Raw genomic sequence first — 15840 nt, forward strand, 5'->3', positions numbered from 1 at the left:
AAGTATCTGGCTACTCTGATCTTGCGATGACTTGTGTCCAGTGTAAAAATCATCAGTTGTTGAGCCTGTTACCATGGGTTACAGACCTATTTGCACGGCTGCGAATAGATTGATAGCATTCGCACAATGAGAACGTTAATTTGCAAGGCGGGATTTCACTGTAGTGGGGCGGCGCTTAACTGAACGCTGTACGCTGCAAATTAGTGTGTGACTTATATGTAGTGTTATTGTATTTGTTCTCATTTATATTTTACATTTTGTTTTCAACATAAATAATAATAATGTAAACCAGGGAGGCCTACCTGACCCTCTCCTTCAGGGACACAATGCTCTGTTCCTGGGCTTCCTTGGTAATGTAGGATTGCCATCACCTGTGGTGACACCTTTCTTATCAGTTACCTAGCTCCCCACAGGTGCTGGCAATCATACATTATCCATACCTCCCAGCATGCCCCTCTCCAGGAGGACACAATGCTCTGCTCCTGGGCTTCCCTGGTAATGTATGATTGCCAGCACCTGTGGTGACACCTTTCTTATCAGTTACCTCGCTCCCCACAGGTGATGGCAATCATACATTACCAGGGCAGTCCAGGAACAGAGCATTTTCTCCCTGAAGGCGAGGGGCAGGTAGGCAACCATGCTGTATATTTCATTGCTAAATGAGGGACAGGGTTTTTGGGAGGTTTTATTTCAGGGGTAGGACTGTTAAGCTGGCCATACATCAGAAAGATATTGTACCCAATCATACAATCTCAATTGATTGTAAGATGGATTGTATGCAGATTGTGTGCACATCTTGTGTACACAATCATACAATCAATCATAAGATGGATTGTATGACTGATTGTATGATGGATTGTATGCAGATTGTGTGCACATCTTGTGTACAAAATCATGCAGCAGATGGATTGTATGACTGATTGTATGATGGATTGTGTGTAGATTGTGTGTCCAAAAACCACCAAGGACTGCCGGGGATTTCAAGGGAAATTGTACACAATCATGAGCGCAATCGATCTTAAGATCGATCTTTCTGATGTATGGCCAGCTTTAGAGGTGTGGCCTCTCCCCCAAACTGCTCCATCTTGAGTACTCCAGAACTGGCAGTGGGATTGGTTCAACACTTTGGCCCCACAGTTGTGTTCACTAGACAGAGGCTGGACTTATCCTCTAGTTCAGTAGTTCTCAATGTCAGTCCTCAAGTACCCCCACAGGTCACATTTACAGGACTTATAGCAGTGGAAACCGGTGGCACGATTACTGACGGTGCAAAATAGATTAACTCACATGTGCTTGATCAAAAAAATCCAGAAAACATGAGGTGTAAATCCTCAAGTACCCCCACAGTATGGTTGCCTACCCTCCGGCATTCTGCAGGAGACTCCCTGAAATATCAGCAATCTCCCTCTCTCCCTCATTAGTCTAGCAATCTCCCTCATGTCACCTAGCCCACATTACACTGTTACATTTTTTGGGAAAAAAAGGAATGATAGACAGATACATTTACATTGAATCATCATCAGCGTTTCCCAGCACTTTACCAAGTGTAGTAGCTCTTACTGACTGCTTTGGGCTCATCCTCTCAGGTGTAGCAGTACACACCCACCAGGGGCTGGCTGGAAACTTTCAGCCTGGGGGGCAACACAAGCAAGTGGCCCATCACCCTCGCCATCGATTCCCTTCCCCCCACACACACACACAACAGAAACGGGGAAAGTGCGCGCCAAAGGCGCGCTGCAAAAATTTACATTGTTATGCCCATTACACATAAAGCCATCACTGTTATGCTAATTAAACATAATGCCACACACCGTAATGCCCATTACACATAATGCCACACACCGTAATGCCCATTACACATAATGCCACACACCATAATGCCCATTACATATAATGCCAACACCGTAATGCCCATTACACATAAAGCCATCACCGTAATGCCAATTTAACATAATGCCACACACCGTAATGCCCATCAAACATAATGCCACACCGTAATGCCAATTGAATATAATGCCACACATCATAATGCCCATTACACATAATGCCAACACCGTAATGCCCATTACACATAATGCCAACACCGTAATGCCCATTACACATAAAGCCATCACCGTAATGCCAATTAAACATAATGCCACACACCGTAATGCCTAAACATAATGCCACATAGTAATGCCAATTGAATATAATGCCACACATCATAATGCCCATTACACATAATGCGAACAATGTAATGCCCATTACACATAATGCCACACCGTAATTCCAATTAAATATAATGCCACACACCATAATGCCTATTACGCATAATGCCAACACCCTAATGCCCATTACACATAATGCCACACCGTAATTCCAATTAAATATAATGCCACACACTGTAATGCCCATTACGCATAATACCAACACCATAATGCCATCACCGTAATGCCCAATACACATAATACCAACAATGTAATGCCCATAAAACATAATGCCACAATGCCCATTACACATAATGCCAATACCGTAATGCCCATTACACATAATGCCAACACCGTAATGCCCATTACACATAATGCCAACAATGTAATGCCCATTACACATAATGCCACACCGTAATTACAATTAAATATTATGCCACACACTGAAATGCCCATTACACATAATGCCACACCGTAATTCCAATTAAATATAATGCCACACACCGTAATGCCCATTACGCATAATGCCAACACCATAATGCCATCACCGTAATGCCCATTACACATAATACCAACAATGTAATGCCCATAAAACATAATGCCACATGCCATAATGCCCATTACACATAATGCCAATACCGTAATGCCCATTAAACTAAATCATTATACCATATAACTGCTGCTTACCTATATCGCTTGTTGCCAGGTGTTTCATTCTTGCCATGGGGATTTTTTGCCAGGGGAGAGCCAGGGTACATGCTCGTCGCCAAGGGGTTCCAATTAACCATTTCAATAGCGCGCCAGCGCTACCCGAATCCGCACTTCCAGGTAGCGCTGGCCGCGCTGTTCTCTAAGTTCTGACAGACACTAGAGGTATAGCAGTACCTCAAGTGTCTGTCTCCTATAAGGCGGCGGCCATTTTGGGAGAGGCCATCACCTTACATTCGTGCACTGCGGCCAGGAAGCTGGAAACACGGAGGTGGCCAGCGGCTGCAGCGGTGATGGCTGGGCTGTGGCAGCATGTGCAAAATGCACACAGCGGCCCAGCCAGTAGCTAGTCATACCGGCCTGGGGGGCATGTGGCACCCTGCCCCCCGGCCCAGCCCGCCTCTGACACCCACTCTTCTAGGTGCCACGTTCACAATCTCTTTTCACAATCTCTCCATATATGGAACTAGACACGCCCTTTAAGTGGAACATGACAGGCCCCCTCAATGTGGCACTGTGCAAAATTCTATTACCAACTATAATCTCCCTGAAACTAGTTTTCAAAAGTAGGCAAGCATGCCCCACAGGTCACATTTACAGGATTTCTAGCATTGGAAACCGGTGTCATAACTACTGACGGTGCAAAATAGATTAATTCACATGTACATGATCAAAGAAATCCCGAAAACATGACCCAGAAATCCTCAAGTATCCCCACAGGTCACATTTACATTATTTCTAGCAGTGGAAACAGGGGTTATAATTACTGACCATGCAAAATAGATTAATTCACATGTGCATAATCAAGGAAATCCAGAAAACATGACCTGTTGAGGATACTTGAGGACTGGAGTTAAGAACCCTTGCTCTAGTTCTTATCAGTAAATTGGCATAGAGCCCTTGTGTTATATTTATGTAGCGCTGGCACTCCCTGGTGCCACCCAGCACACCACACACCTGGGCACAGATGTGCATAGGAAGCTATTGGAATCCCAGCTGCCTGAGACTGGGTTATTATGAGGATAAAATCAGTGGTTTTCAACTCCCACCCTCAAGTAACCCCCAACAGGTCATGTTTTCAGGATTTTGGTCTATGGAAACAGGTGAGATTATTAGAGATGTCTGAGGAAATTAATTAAATCACCAGTGGGCAAATAAAGAAATCCTGAAATCATGACCTGTTGGGTCTACTTAAGGATTACACTGTAGAAAAGGGGTACTTATCTCTATGTAATGTGCTGTAGCCTCCTCCCTGGTATCCGGATCGCTGACAGACAATGGTGTCAATAGGTCAACATTAAAAATTGAACATGCAAGGTCGACATTGACAAAAGGTGGACACAAGCAATAGGTCATCTGTGTTGAATAAACCTTAATATTCTTTATTCAGATACTTGTGTGAAAATATTTTACAGTGACTGATATTTTGGGCGGGGCGTCGCTCTCCCGGTAAGGGGTGTGGCCTATATTAAAGTGGGCGTGGCTTTGCGGGGATGACACTTACGCGAGGCCACACCCTTGTTTTGCTGCCTTGGGGTTTTGGCCAGAACTCTGTGAGCTGCTGGCCATACCCCCTGCCTGCTGTGAATAGACGCTAAGCAGAGCAGCGGGTAGCAGGGGGGACTCTGCGGCCACTGTCGGCTCTTGGCGGGACGCAGGACCGTCTCCCAAAAAATGGGACAGTCCCACTAAAATCGGGACAGTTGGGAGGTATGCGGACATAAGGGGTTATTCAGCCCTGATTGACGTTGTGTGACTTCGGACAGCAACCGATTATCAAATTACTGCGCATGTATCTGGGCCACATCCCGCACCACTGACAAAAATCAGCTAATTTTTATTTGCAAGCCGGACGATGTTTCATTGGCAGGAAGTCACCATTTGGGGGTGTCAACCAGACATTTTCGGGGAGTGTCAGGAAATGCACCAGCGTGCGCAGGCGTGTTCAGGGAGGGTGTGTGACACCAGCTCCAGCCCCGATGAGCGGTGATATTTCACAAGCCACTCCCAGACTTGCACTGGGCGGGATTTTGCTCTGTCTGGGCGGCGGCTATCTGATCGCAGGGAGCTGCAATGTCACACAGCATCGTGGTCAGGTCTGAATAATCCCCTGACACATACTAAGCCCCGCCCCCTCACCACGGACCCGGTATTTGATTCAGTGGGGAAGGGGGGGTGGGGGTGTAGGGGCAATGCAGGAGATCTGCCCACCTTCTCAGGGGGCCGGGAGGTAGGCCAGATTTTTGGGAGCCTACCGCCATTCCGGGAGGGTAGGCAAGTATGCCCTGAAACTATTGCATTCTCCCTAGTCCAGTGGTATCAGAATTTTTTTGAGGAACCCCCAGGCCAAAAGTTTCTTATTGAGTCATTTAGAAAAAAATCTGAAATTAAATAAATTGTGTTTATATGTCCTTAGAGTCAGTTGGTCCAGGACCCCCACCCCAGGGTGCCTCGGCACACAGTTTGATAATCACTATCCTAGAATGTAAGCTCCTTAGACCAGGCCCTCTTCCCTACTGTCCTCACAGCCCTATTCTTGCATTTCAATTACAGTAAGCAAGCTCCCAGCACTACAGCTTCTGATTGTTCCTTTATTACTTGTGTGACTGCTCCACCATGTGGCAGACGCTGGAAGTGACTGTTCTCTGACTTCTCTTGTTCTGGCAGACTTACAGTAGGTCAGGGTTGCCGACCCTCCCGGAATTCCCGGGAGTCTCCCGAAAATCGGGTCCCCCTCCCGGCCCCCCAGAAGGGTGGGCAACCCTCCCGGAATCTGGGGGACCCCCCTGAGCCCCCCAAATTGCGGCATGGGTACTTATGTAATATCTGGGCTCCCGTTTTTCTTATGAGACCGCGTCCCCTTGCGGGGCTCGCTGCGCTCGCCACGCTTCGGGCGCGGTGGCTCGCTGCGCTCGCCACACTATATAAAATCAACTCCATGCGTAGTTGGATAGTAGGGGGTATGAAAAAATGGGGTGCATTTAACATGGGAGCCCAGATAATACATAAGTACCACGGCATGTAAATTAGAGATGGGCAAAACGGATCATTAACATGAGCCGGTATCCGACGGATCTCTCTGTGAAAAGATACGGAACTTTTAGATGGATCCTCGGCTCGCTTTAAAAAAAGGAGGAATATACATGACCGAGTAAAAACACTGATCGATGGCGTCTGCACCGATGGCCATCCCTGGCAGCAGCAGCTAATCTTTCTATCACTTGAAGTCACAGCACTGTATTCAGTCTACAGAGGTAGTACATCTCAGCTGCCACAGGTGGCAGCACTGAGATCAGGAAAATGCATTGTAAACTGAAACGGATCACCTTTTTGGGATCGGCGGCTCATTCGTTCTTTCATGTGATCCGTTCAAAAGATCTGGTTCGTTCGCGAACGACCCATCTCTAATGTAAATGCCGCAATCCGCGGGTCTCAGAGGAGAGGGTGGAGCTAAAATGGCACAATCATGACATTTTAGCCCCGCCCCCTCCATGGAGATCAGTCATTTCTCCTATTTCCCATGATGGAGGCGGGGCTTAATGACGTCACAGTCAAGCCCCGCCCCCCGATCGGGTAAGGAAAGTCTCCTCTCCGGGCTTCTCCCGGAGAGGAGCATTTAAAAGTCGGCAACCCTGCAGTAGGTAGTCCTAATATACAGTACGGTATATGGTGGGGTACTTGTATATGGTGGGGTCTCTATCACAACTCTCTCATTACCTGACCACTGTAATTAGATATGGGGGAGAATCTAATATTCAGGGCTATTTTTCAGAAGGCTCCAGCAGGAACTGAGGCCCTTATTCTAGTTCACTCTTTCTGACAAAATATTTCTTAAGCAGCCCATACACGCTGCGATCCCGGCGGGTCCGATGTGTGCTTTGAGGTGTGGGCTCCCGCGGCACCTCATTGCACAGTACAAAAAGTATGTGCTTGTACATACTTTTGTACTTAGTTTACATCACATTGAATCGCATTGCATGCACGGGCAATGCAATGCGATGTGATGCGTGCTAGTTAAGCACGGAACGCATGCCCGTATCGGGACGTGTATGGGTGGCAATAGATGGACAAAACCATGTGCACTACAGGTGAGGCAGGTGCTACTTGTGCAGAGATAATTAGATTTGGGTGGGGTTTTACACCTGCCTCACCTGCAGAGCACATGGTTTTGTCCATCTAAGAAATATTTTGACAGAAAGAGTGAACTAGAATAAGGGCCTCAGTTCCTGCTGGAACCTGCTGAAAAATAGCCCTGCTAATATTATATAATAAATTAAACACTGGACGAACAGGACATACAATCCTCTGGTATGCGTGGTACTGCACAGGACATACAATCCTCTGGTATGCGTGGTACTGCACAGGACATACAATCCTCTGGTATGCGTGGTACTGCACAGGACATACAATCCTCTGGTATGCTTGGTACTGCACAGGACATACAATCCTCTAGCATGCATGGTACTGCACAGGACATACAATCCTCTGGCATGCGTGGTACTGCACAGGACATACAATCCTCTGGCATGCGTGGTACTGCACAGGACATACAATCCTCTGGTATGTGTGGTACTGCACAGGACATACAATCCTCTGGCATGCGTGGTACTGCACAGGACATACAATCCTCTGGCATGCGTGGTACTGCACAGGACATACAATCCTCTGGTATGCGTGGTACTGCACAGGACATACAATCCTCTGGTATGCGTGGTACTGCACAGGACATACAATCCTCTAGCATGCGTGGTACTGCACAGGACATACAATCCTCTGGCATGCGTGGTACTGCACAGGACATACAATCCTCTGGTATGCGTGGTACTGCACAGGACATACAATCCTCTGGTATGCGTGGTACTGCACAGGACATACAATCCTACGGTATGCGTAGTACTGCACAGGACATACAATCCTCTGGCATGTGTGGTACTGCACAGGACATACAATCCTCTGGCATGCTTGGTACTGCACAGGACATACAATCCTACAGTATGCGTGGTACTGCACACGACATACAATCCTACGGTATGCGTGGTACTGCACAGGACATACAATCCTCTGGCATGCGTGGTACTGCACAGGACATACAATCCTCTGGCATACGTGGTACTGCACAGGACATACAATCCTACGGTATGCGTGGTACTGCACAGGACATACAATCCTCTGGCATGCGTGGTACTGCACAGGACATACAATCCTCTGGCATGCGTGGTACTGCACAGGACATACAATCCTCTGGTATGTGTGGTACTGCACAGGACATACAATACTCTGGTATGTGTGGTACTGCACAGGACATACAATTCTCTGGTATGTGTGGTACTGCACAGGACATACAATTCTCTGGTATACGTGGTACTGCACAGGACATACAATCCTCTGGTATGTGTGGTACTGCACAGGACATACAATTCTCTGGTATACGTGGTTCTGCACAGGACATACAATCCTCTGGTATACGTGGAACTGCACAGGACATACAATCCTCTGGCATGTGTGGTACTGTACAGGATATACAATCCTCTGGTATGCGTGGTACTGCACAGGACATACAATCCTCTGGTATGTGTGGTACTGCACAGGACATACAATTCTCTGGTATACGTGGAACTGCACAGGACATACAATCCTCTGGCATGTGTGGTACTGCACACGATATACAATCCTCTGGTATGCGTGGTACTGCACAGGACATACAATCCTCTGGTATGGGTGGTACTGCACAGGACATACAATTCTCTGGTATACGTGGTACTGCACAGGACATACAATCCTACAGTATGCGTGGGACTGCACAGGACATACAATCCTACGGTATGCGTGGTACTGCACAGGACATACAATCCTCTGGCATGCGTGGTACTGCACAGGACATACAATCCTCTGGCATGCGTGGTACTGCACAGGACATACAATCCAACGGTATGCGTGGTACTGCACAGGACATACAATCCTCTGGCATGCTTGGTACTGCACAGGACATACAATCCTCTGACATGTGTGGTACTGCACAGGACATACAATCCTACGTTATGTGTGGTACTGCACAGGACATACAATCCTACGGTATGTGTGGTACTGCACAGGACATACAATTCTCTGGTATACGTGGTACTGCACAGGACATACAATCCTCTGGTATACGTGGAACTGCACAGGACATACAATCCTCTGGCATGTGTGGTACTGTACAGGATATACAATCCTCTGGTATGCGTGGTACTGTACAGGACATACAATCCTCTGGTATGTGTGGTACTGCACAGGACATACAATTCTCTGGTATGTGTGGAACTGCACAGGACATACAATCCTCTGGCATGTGTGGTACTGCACAGGGCATACAATCCTCTGGTATGTGTGGAACTGCACAGGACATACAATCCTCTGGAATGTGTGGTACTGTACAGGATATACAATCCTCTGGTATGCGTGGTACTGTACAGGACATACAATCCTCTGGTATGTGTGGTACTGCACATGACATACAATTCTCTGGTATGTGTGGAACTGCACAGGACATACAATCCTCTGGCATGTGTGGTACTGCACAGGATATACAATCCTCTGGTATGCGTGGTACTGCACAGGACATACAATCCTCTGGTATGTGTGGTACTGCACAGGACATACAATTCTCTGGTATACGTGGTACTGCACAGGACATACAATTCTCTGGTATACGTGGTACTGCACAGGACATACAATCCTCTGGTATACGTGGTACTGCACAGGACATACAATTCTCTGGTATGCGTGGTACTGCACAGGACATACAATCCTCTGGTATGTGTGGTACTGCACAGGACATACAATTCTCTGGTATACGTGGTACTGCACAGGACATACAATCCTCTGGTATGCGTGGTACTGCACAGGACATACAATCCTCTGGTATGTGTGGAACTGCACAGGACATACAATCCTCTGGCATGCGTGGTACTGCACAGGACATACAATCCTCTGGCATGCGTGGTACTGCACAGGACATACAATCCTCTGGTATGTGTGGTACTGCACAGGACATACAATCCTCTGGTATATGTGGTACTGCCTCTTGCGCCTGTATATACGGATGGAGTTGCTCATAGGTCGGCTGAATATACTGTACACAAACTGTGTTTACAGAATTTATAGATTCATGATTTGTAAATACCCAGTATGTTGTATCACTGGGGGTTATTTTGGTTCACTCTTTCTGACAAAATCCTTTTCAAATGGACAAAACCATGTGTACTGCAGGGGGGCAGATGTAACATGTGCAGAGAGAATTAGATTTGGGTGAGTTATTTTGTTTCTGTGCAGGGTAAATACTGGCTGCTTTATTTTTACACTGCAATATAGATCTCACTTTGAAGTAGAACCCCACCCAAATCTAACTCTCTCTGCACAAGTTACATCTGCCCCACCTGCAGTGCACAAGGTTTTGTCCAACTAAAAATCGCAACGGAATCTGCTGCGCTATAATAAATAAATAAATGATAAATGTTTAACCCATTATTATCCTCTCACTTGTTTCAGAATCATTTGAGTTCCAGTTTCAACAAATGAACATGTGATGCAAGACTCAGTGTGTCGGCATCATGGTGCTTGTGCTGACACGAGAGCAGGAGCGTGTAGGGATGTAGTTATTATCCTGGAGCTCAGAATCCCATGGTAAAAATTAGGGTTAGGTTCAGGGTTAAACATTGGGGGTGGATTAGAATTGGGCTTTGGGATAGTTAATGTAAGGTTGGGGGGGGGGGGGGGTAGGCAGTGGTAGAGGGGATACAGTCACTAGGCCGACACTGTAGGTGTCGACATACATTAGGCCAACCACTAAAGGTCAAATGGGCTTAGGTCGAAACATGGTTGTGACGTCAGAAGTCCTTTAGCCCGTTAGGATCTAGCAGCTACCGTGACCGGCGTGGCCTAAGAGTATTCCCGGCAACTCTACGGGGGGTGGGGATTATTAGGCCAACAGTAACTAGCGCGTCATTCGATCAATATTATTGGTGGAGAGTGAAAAGGTTGACCCAGGGAAAATGCCAACATGTAGTAGGTCGACATGGACAAAAGACCCAATCAAAGAGGTCGACACATGAAAAGGTTGACGTGAGTTTTCAGGGTTTTTTATGCCTATGCCGACATATGTTGACAGGGACAAGTCCGCTTATACACGCAAGTAGCTGGCTCTAACAGGATTAATATTAAGCAGCAGATTCCACTTCTTAAATGGTAAATGTGTTGCAGTTTATCATTGTAACACAGAGAGCAAATCACCAGTGACCCATGATGCACACAGCAGGGAACGCATAGATATACTGTGGTATATACAGGTGGAGTGAGCACAGTACAGCGATACAATGTATCCATCTCATGTAGCACCAGGGGGCGGGGTTACATTATGTGTACTGTTACCATGGAGACCAGAGTCAGCGCTTCCTGGAGACAGCTGGGGAGAGACTGCCTGTGGTATAGAGACAGTCAGCCACACAGGGCAGAGGGAAGGCAGGAGAGTAAGAGGTGAGAGGAGGAGACAGCCTGACAGCACCTGGAGACACACAGCAGAAATGTCCTCTCACCCTGTACATGGGCTGCCATTCCTGCCGGGGAACACCTACAGGGACCCTACCGTAAGTGTGGCTACCAGAGTGATTGTGCCAGGGTATTGTACTGTACACAGAGCGGGATTGTGCCAGGGTATAGCACTATACACAGGGTGAGAGTGTGCCAGGGTATAGTACTATACACAGGGTGAGCATGTGCCAGGGTATAGCACTATACACAGGGTGAGCATGTGCCAGGGTATAGCACTATACACAGGTTGAGAGTGTGTCAGGGTATAGTACTATACACAGGGCGAGAGTGTGCCAGGGTATAGCACTATACACAGGGCGAGAGTGTGCCAGGGTATAGCACTATACACAGGGCGAGAGTGTGCCAGGGTACAGTACTGAACACAGAGAGAGTGTGCCAGGGTACAGTACTGTACACAGAGAGAGTGTGCCAGGGTATAGTACTATACACAGGGCGAGAGTGTGCCAGGGTATAGCACTATACACAGGGCGAGAGTGTGCCAGGGTATTGTACTGTACACAGAGCGGGATTGTGCCAGGGTATAGCACTATACACAGGGCGAGAGTGTGCCAGGGTATTGTACTGTACACAGAGTGGGATTGTGCCAGGGTATAGCACTATACACAGGGTGAGAGTGTGCCAGGGTATAGTACTATACACAGAGCGGGATTGTGCCAGGGTATAGCACTATACACAGGGCGAGAGTGTGCCAGGGTACAGTACTGAACACAGAGAGAGTGTGCCAGGGTATAGTACTATACACAGGGCGAGAGTGTGCCAGGGTACAGTACTGAACACAGAGAGAGTGTGCCAGGGTACAGTACTGTACACAGAGTGAGAGTGTGCCAGGGTATAGTACTATACAGGGCGAGAGTGTGCCAGGGTACAGTACTGTACACAGAGTGAGAGTGTGCCAGGGTATAGTACTATACAGGGCGAGAGTGTGCCAGGGTGTGTATAGCACTATACACAGGGCGAGAGTGTGCCAGGGTATAGCACTATACACAGGGCGAGAGTGTGCCAGTGTATAGTACTATACACAGGTTGAGCGTGTGCCACGGTATAGTACTGTACACAGGGTGAGCCTGTGCCAGGATATAGTACTGTACACAGGGTGAGCCTCTGCCAGGGTATAGTACTATACACAGGGTGAGCATGTGCCAGGGTATAGTACTATACACAGAGTAAGACTGTGCCAGGGTATAGTACTATACAGGGCAAGAGTGTGCCAGGGTATAGTACTGTACACAGGGTGAGAGTGTGGCAGGGTATAGTAGTATACACCGGGCAAGAGTGTGCCAGGTTACAGTACTGTACTGTACAGAGAGAGAGAGAAAGAGTGTGTCAGGGTACAGTACTGTACAGAGAGAGAGAGTGTGCAAGGGTACAGTACTATACACAGAGCGGTAGTGTGCCAGGGTACAGTACTATACACAGAGCGAGAGGGTGCCAGGGTACAGTATTATACACAGAGCGGGACTGTGCCAGGGTACAGTACTGTACGCAGAGCGAGAGGGTGTCAGGGTATAGTACTATACACAGGGTGAGAGTGTGCCAGGGTACAATACTGTACGCAGAGTGAGAGGGTGCCAGGGTATAGTACTGCTGTACACAGTGAGAGGGTGCCAGGGTACAGTACTATACACAGAGCGGGACTGTGCCAGGCCAGGTAAGTACCATACACACACTGGTAATGCTACATGTGGAATGACCAGTAACTTATGGAGTGTTTATTCCGTGTTATATCACCCGGATGGCACCTTGCAGCCTGTAAGTGTCTGTGTATAACGTGGCACCAATGTATCATTATTCAGCCTGCCGCTCCCTTGTGTTACCAGAAATCTGCCTACCACCGCACCCAGACGCTCACATACAGAAATGGCTTCAGTCGCCCCTTGCTCCCCACAGTAGGGAGTGGGCGGGATCCAATCACAGTGAACCAGTTGTCACAGGCGGAGCTGGATGAACTGGCCAACAAAAGGCCTACGTTGACCTATGGGCAGGTGAAGCAGGCCCCTCCGTCCACCTTCATCCCCAGCCATGTGGCATTTGACAAAAAGGTAATTACATGTACCTGTAATGCAGGTGGGACTCTAGGCCTTTTTTTATTGCACAGAATGGAAGCGACTATTTCGAAAATTCTCTTGATTAACTTTTTTTGGTTCCTGGCCCCCTATATCTTCCTGACTCCACATTGCTTATTGCTTTCCCCGCAGGTATTAAAGTTTGACGCTTACTTCAAGGAGCTCGTTCCCATCTCTCAAGATGAAAACTACAGAGTTCGGAGAGTATGCCTGTATTACTACTTGGAGGACGACAGCATATCAGTGGTGGAGCCCCCGGTGGAGAACTCCGGAATACCTCAGGGCACATTTCTCAAGCGGCAGAGACAGCCTAAGAATGACAACGGGGATCCCTACCACTGGAAAGACCTTAACGTGGGCATCAACATCACCTTCTATGGCAGGACGTTCCGTACTGTCAGCTGTGACAGATTCACGCAGGTAGGGCTCACCGGTTGCGAACTGCAGAATAACTGGTGTGGAGTGCCAAGTTGAAGCGTGGAAGTTTTTATTGGCTGGTGGAAGTTCGGTAGAGTGACCCTGTCTGTCCATGCACCTGTGCCACTAGTTTTGCAGATCAGTGCGTAATCTTCCAGTTATGGAAAGGCCTGAAAAATAATGTTGTGGGGCCACTGAGCTTTCCTTTGAGATGTTTTCCAAGAATGGATCATAGATGATCCCAAAGGTTCTACTGGCCAGTAGGTCATCCAATGGATTCTGCTGCTGGTCATTGTATGGACTTGGGTGACTCGCCACCAAGTGTTCAGGGGAAAACAGAGGTAGAGCCATCAGCCAGGAGAGGACCCAATGGTAAGGAAGAGATCCCATTCAAAAGAGCCAGTCAGGAGGGATATGCCCACTGGCTTTTTGGTTAATGGTTGGAACTTTTTTGGTGCTTGGTGGAGCAATTCAATTTTTGCCTTTTAATAATCATGCTTGTTGCACCAAATAGATTGAGTATAGCCAAATATACCGGTCTAAAGTCCTTAGGTTGGCCAAACCTCAATTTGGACCCAACCGCGGACTTCTTGTATGTTTCTTCTTGCCACCTTAGGATGCAGTGAGCAGAAATCTGTCCCAGACTTCGCACCCGAACACCATTATGTTCCAACTAGTGGCATCTACAATGAAAAACAATTGTATTCCCCCCCACAGAGGCTTTTGAATCTATGTAATATCACTTAGTTTACGTAGTGGTGTATTCAGAATACCAATACAGCACTATGCTGGCTATGTAAACTACGTAAGTGGCTCTGGAGCAATTAAAATACACAATGCTTAATATCCCCACTATCCCCGTCATACCCCCAGTATCCACGTCGGCGTGGAGTTGATTTTATAAAGTGTGGCGAGTGAAGCGAGCCACCGAGCCCTAAGCGTGCGCTCGCCACGCTTCGGGCTCGGTGGCTCGCTACGCTCGCCACACTTTATAAAATCAACTCCAAGCCAACGTGGATACTGGGGGTATGACGGGGATGGTGGGGGTATGACGTGGATAGTGGGGGTAAAATGGCTTGTCTATACTTACCCTCCTCCGGCCCAGGCATCGTGTCGATCCCTGCTGACTAACGCTGGGATCCACGGTGACTCCCCGGCAGTCACACTCAGTCCCCCAGCTCCAGCACTCGCCACGGACGCTGTACGATTAGCGTAGTGCCGCAGTAGTGGGGGAGCAGGGAAACCATGTGATGCACCACAAGCGGCACTACACTGAATTACGTACAGCGTCCGCAGCGAGTGCTGGAGGAGGGGGACTGAACACTGCCGCTGGTGAGTGACCTTCACTGCCTTTCGGGGAGTAACTGTCACTGGGGATCGCCACCTGGAGGAAGGTAAGTATAAACCACACCCCCTTGCTCCCAGTGCTGCCTCCTGTATTATCACGGCACCGGCTACGTAGCTTAGCCTACGTTAAAAACGTAGCGTAGCCGGGTCACGGTGCCCTGATAATACACATGTACCCACTTTTTAAATTATCTTTTAGAACGTGCTCCCAGCTTATCTTGCTTGCATTGGAGATCCGGGACCAGAGATCCTCCTCTAGGAATACATTATACTGTAAGTTCAGTTTAAAGTAACTGTTATTTTTTAACAGGACTTCCTAGAGAGTGAGGGCATCGAATTAAACCCACCCGAGGACATACCTGCCGACCACTACACCATAATCCGCAAACAGCCCGATTATTCATCCATCACCCCCTCCGACTTCGACAAGCTCAAGCAATTCCTGACCATGGACCGAAAGGTATAATCAATGATAAACTCCCTCTTCTATTTATATGTAGATCATCCCCTATGTCTATTGCTAGACTCCTTGT

At 47.8% G+C, this 15840-nt stretch overlaps 1 protein-coding gene across 2 annotated transcripts in view; it reads left to right on the top strand.

Moving 5' to 3' along the window:
* The first annotated feature begins 11055 nt into the window (after positions 1–11055).
* Positions 11056–15840, top strand: part of EFHC1 (EF-hand domain containing 1) — a 32108-nt gene continuing 27323 nt past the window's right edge. Inside the window, exons 1-4 of one of the 2 annotated variants that reach the window (XM_083178757.1) lie at positions 11056–11515; positions 13274–13519; positions 13676–13963; positions 15618–15767. In XM_083178757.1, the coding sequence (XP_083034883.1) occupies positions 11246–11515; positions 13274–13519; positions 13676–13963; positions 15618–15767 (954 nt within the window). In that variant the 5' untranslated portion in view covers positions 11056–11245. The remainder of the gene's footprint in view (positions 11516–13273; positions 13520–13675; positions 13964–15617; positions 15768–15840) is intronic. The other variant, XM_083178758.1, reaches the window with a different exon arrangement.

The sequence above is a fragment of the Crinia signifera genome, chromosome 3, assembly GCF_055691185.1.
Source record: "Crinia signifera chromosome 3, ASM5569118v1, whole genome shotgun sequence".
Classification (NCBI taxonomy): Eukaryota; Metazoa; Chordata; class Amphibia; order Anura; family Myobatrachidae; genus Crinia; species Crinia signifera.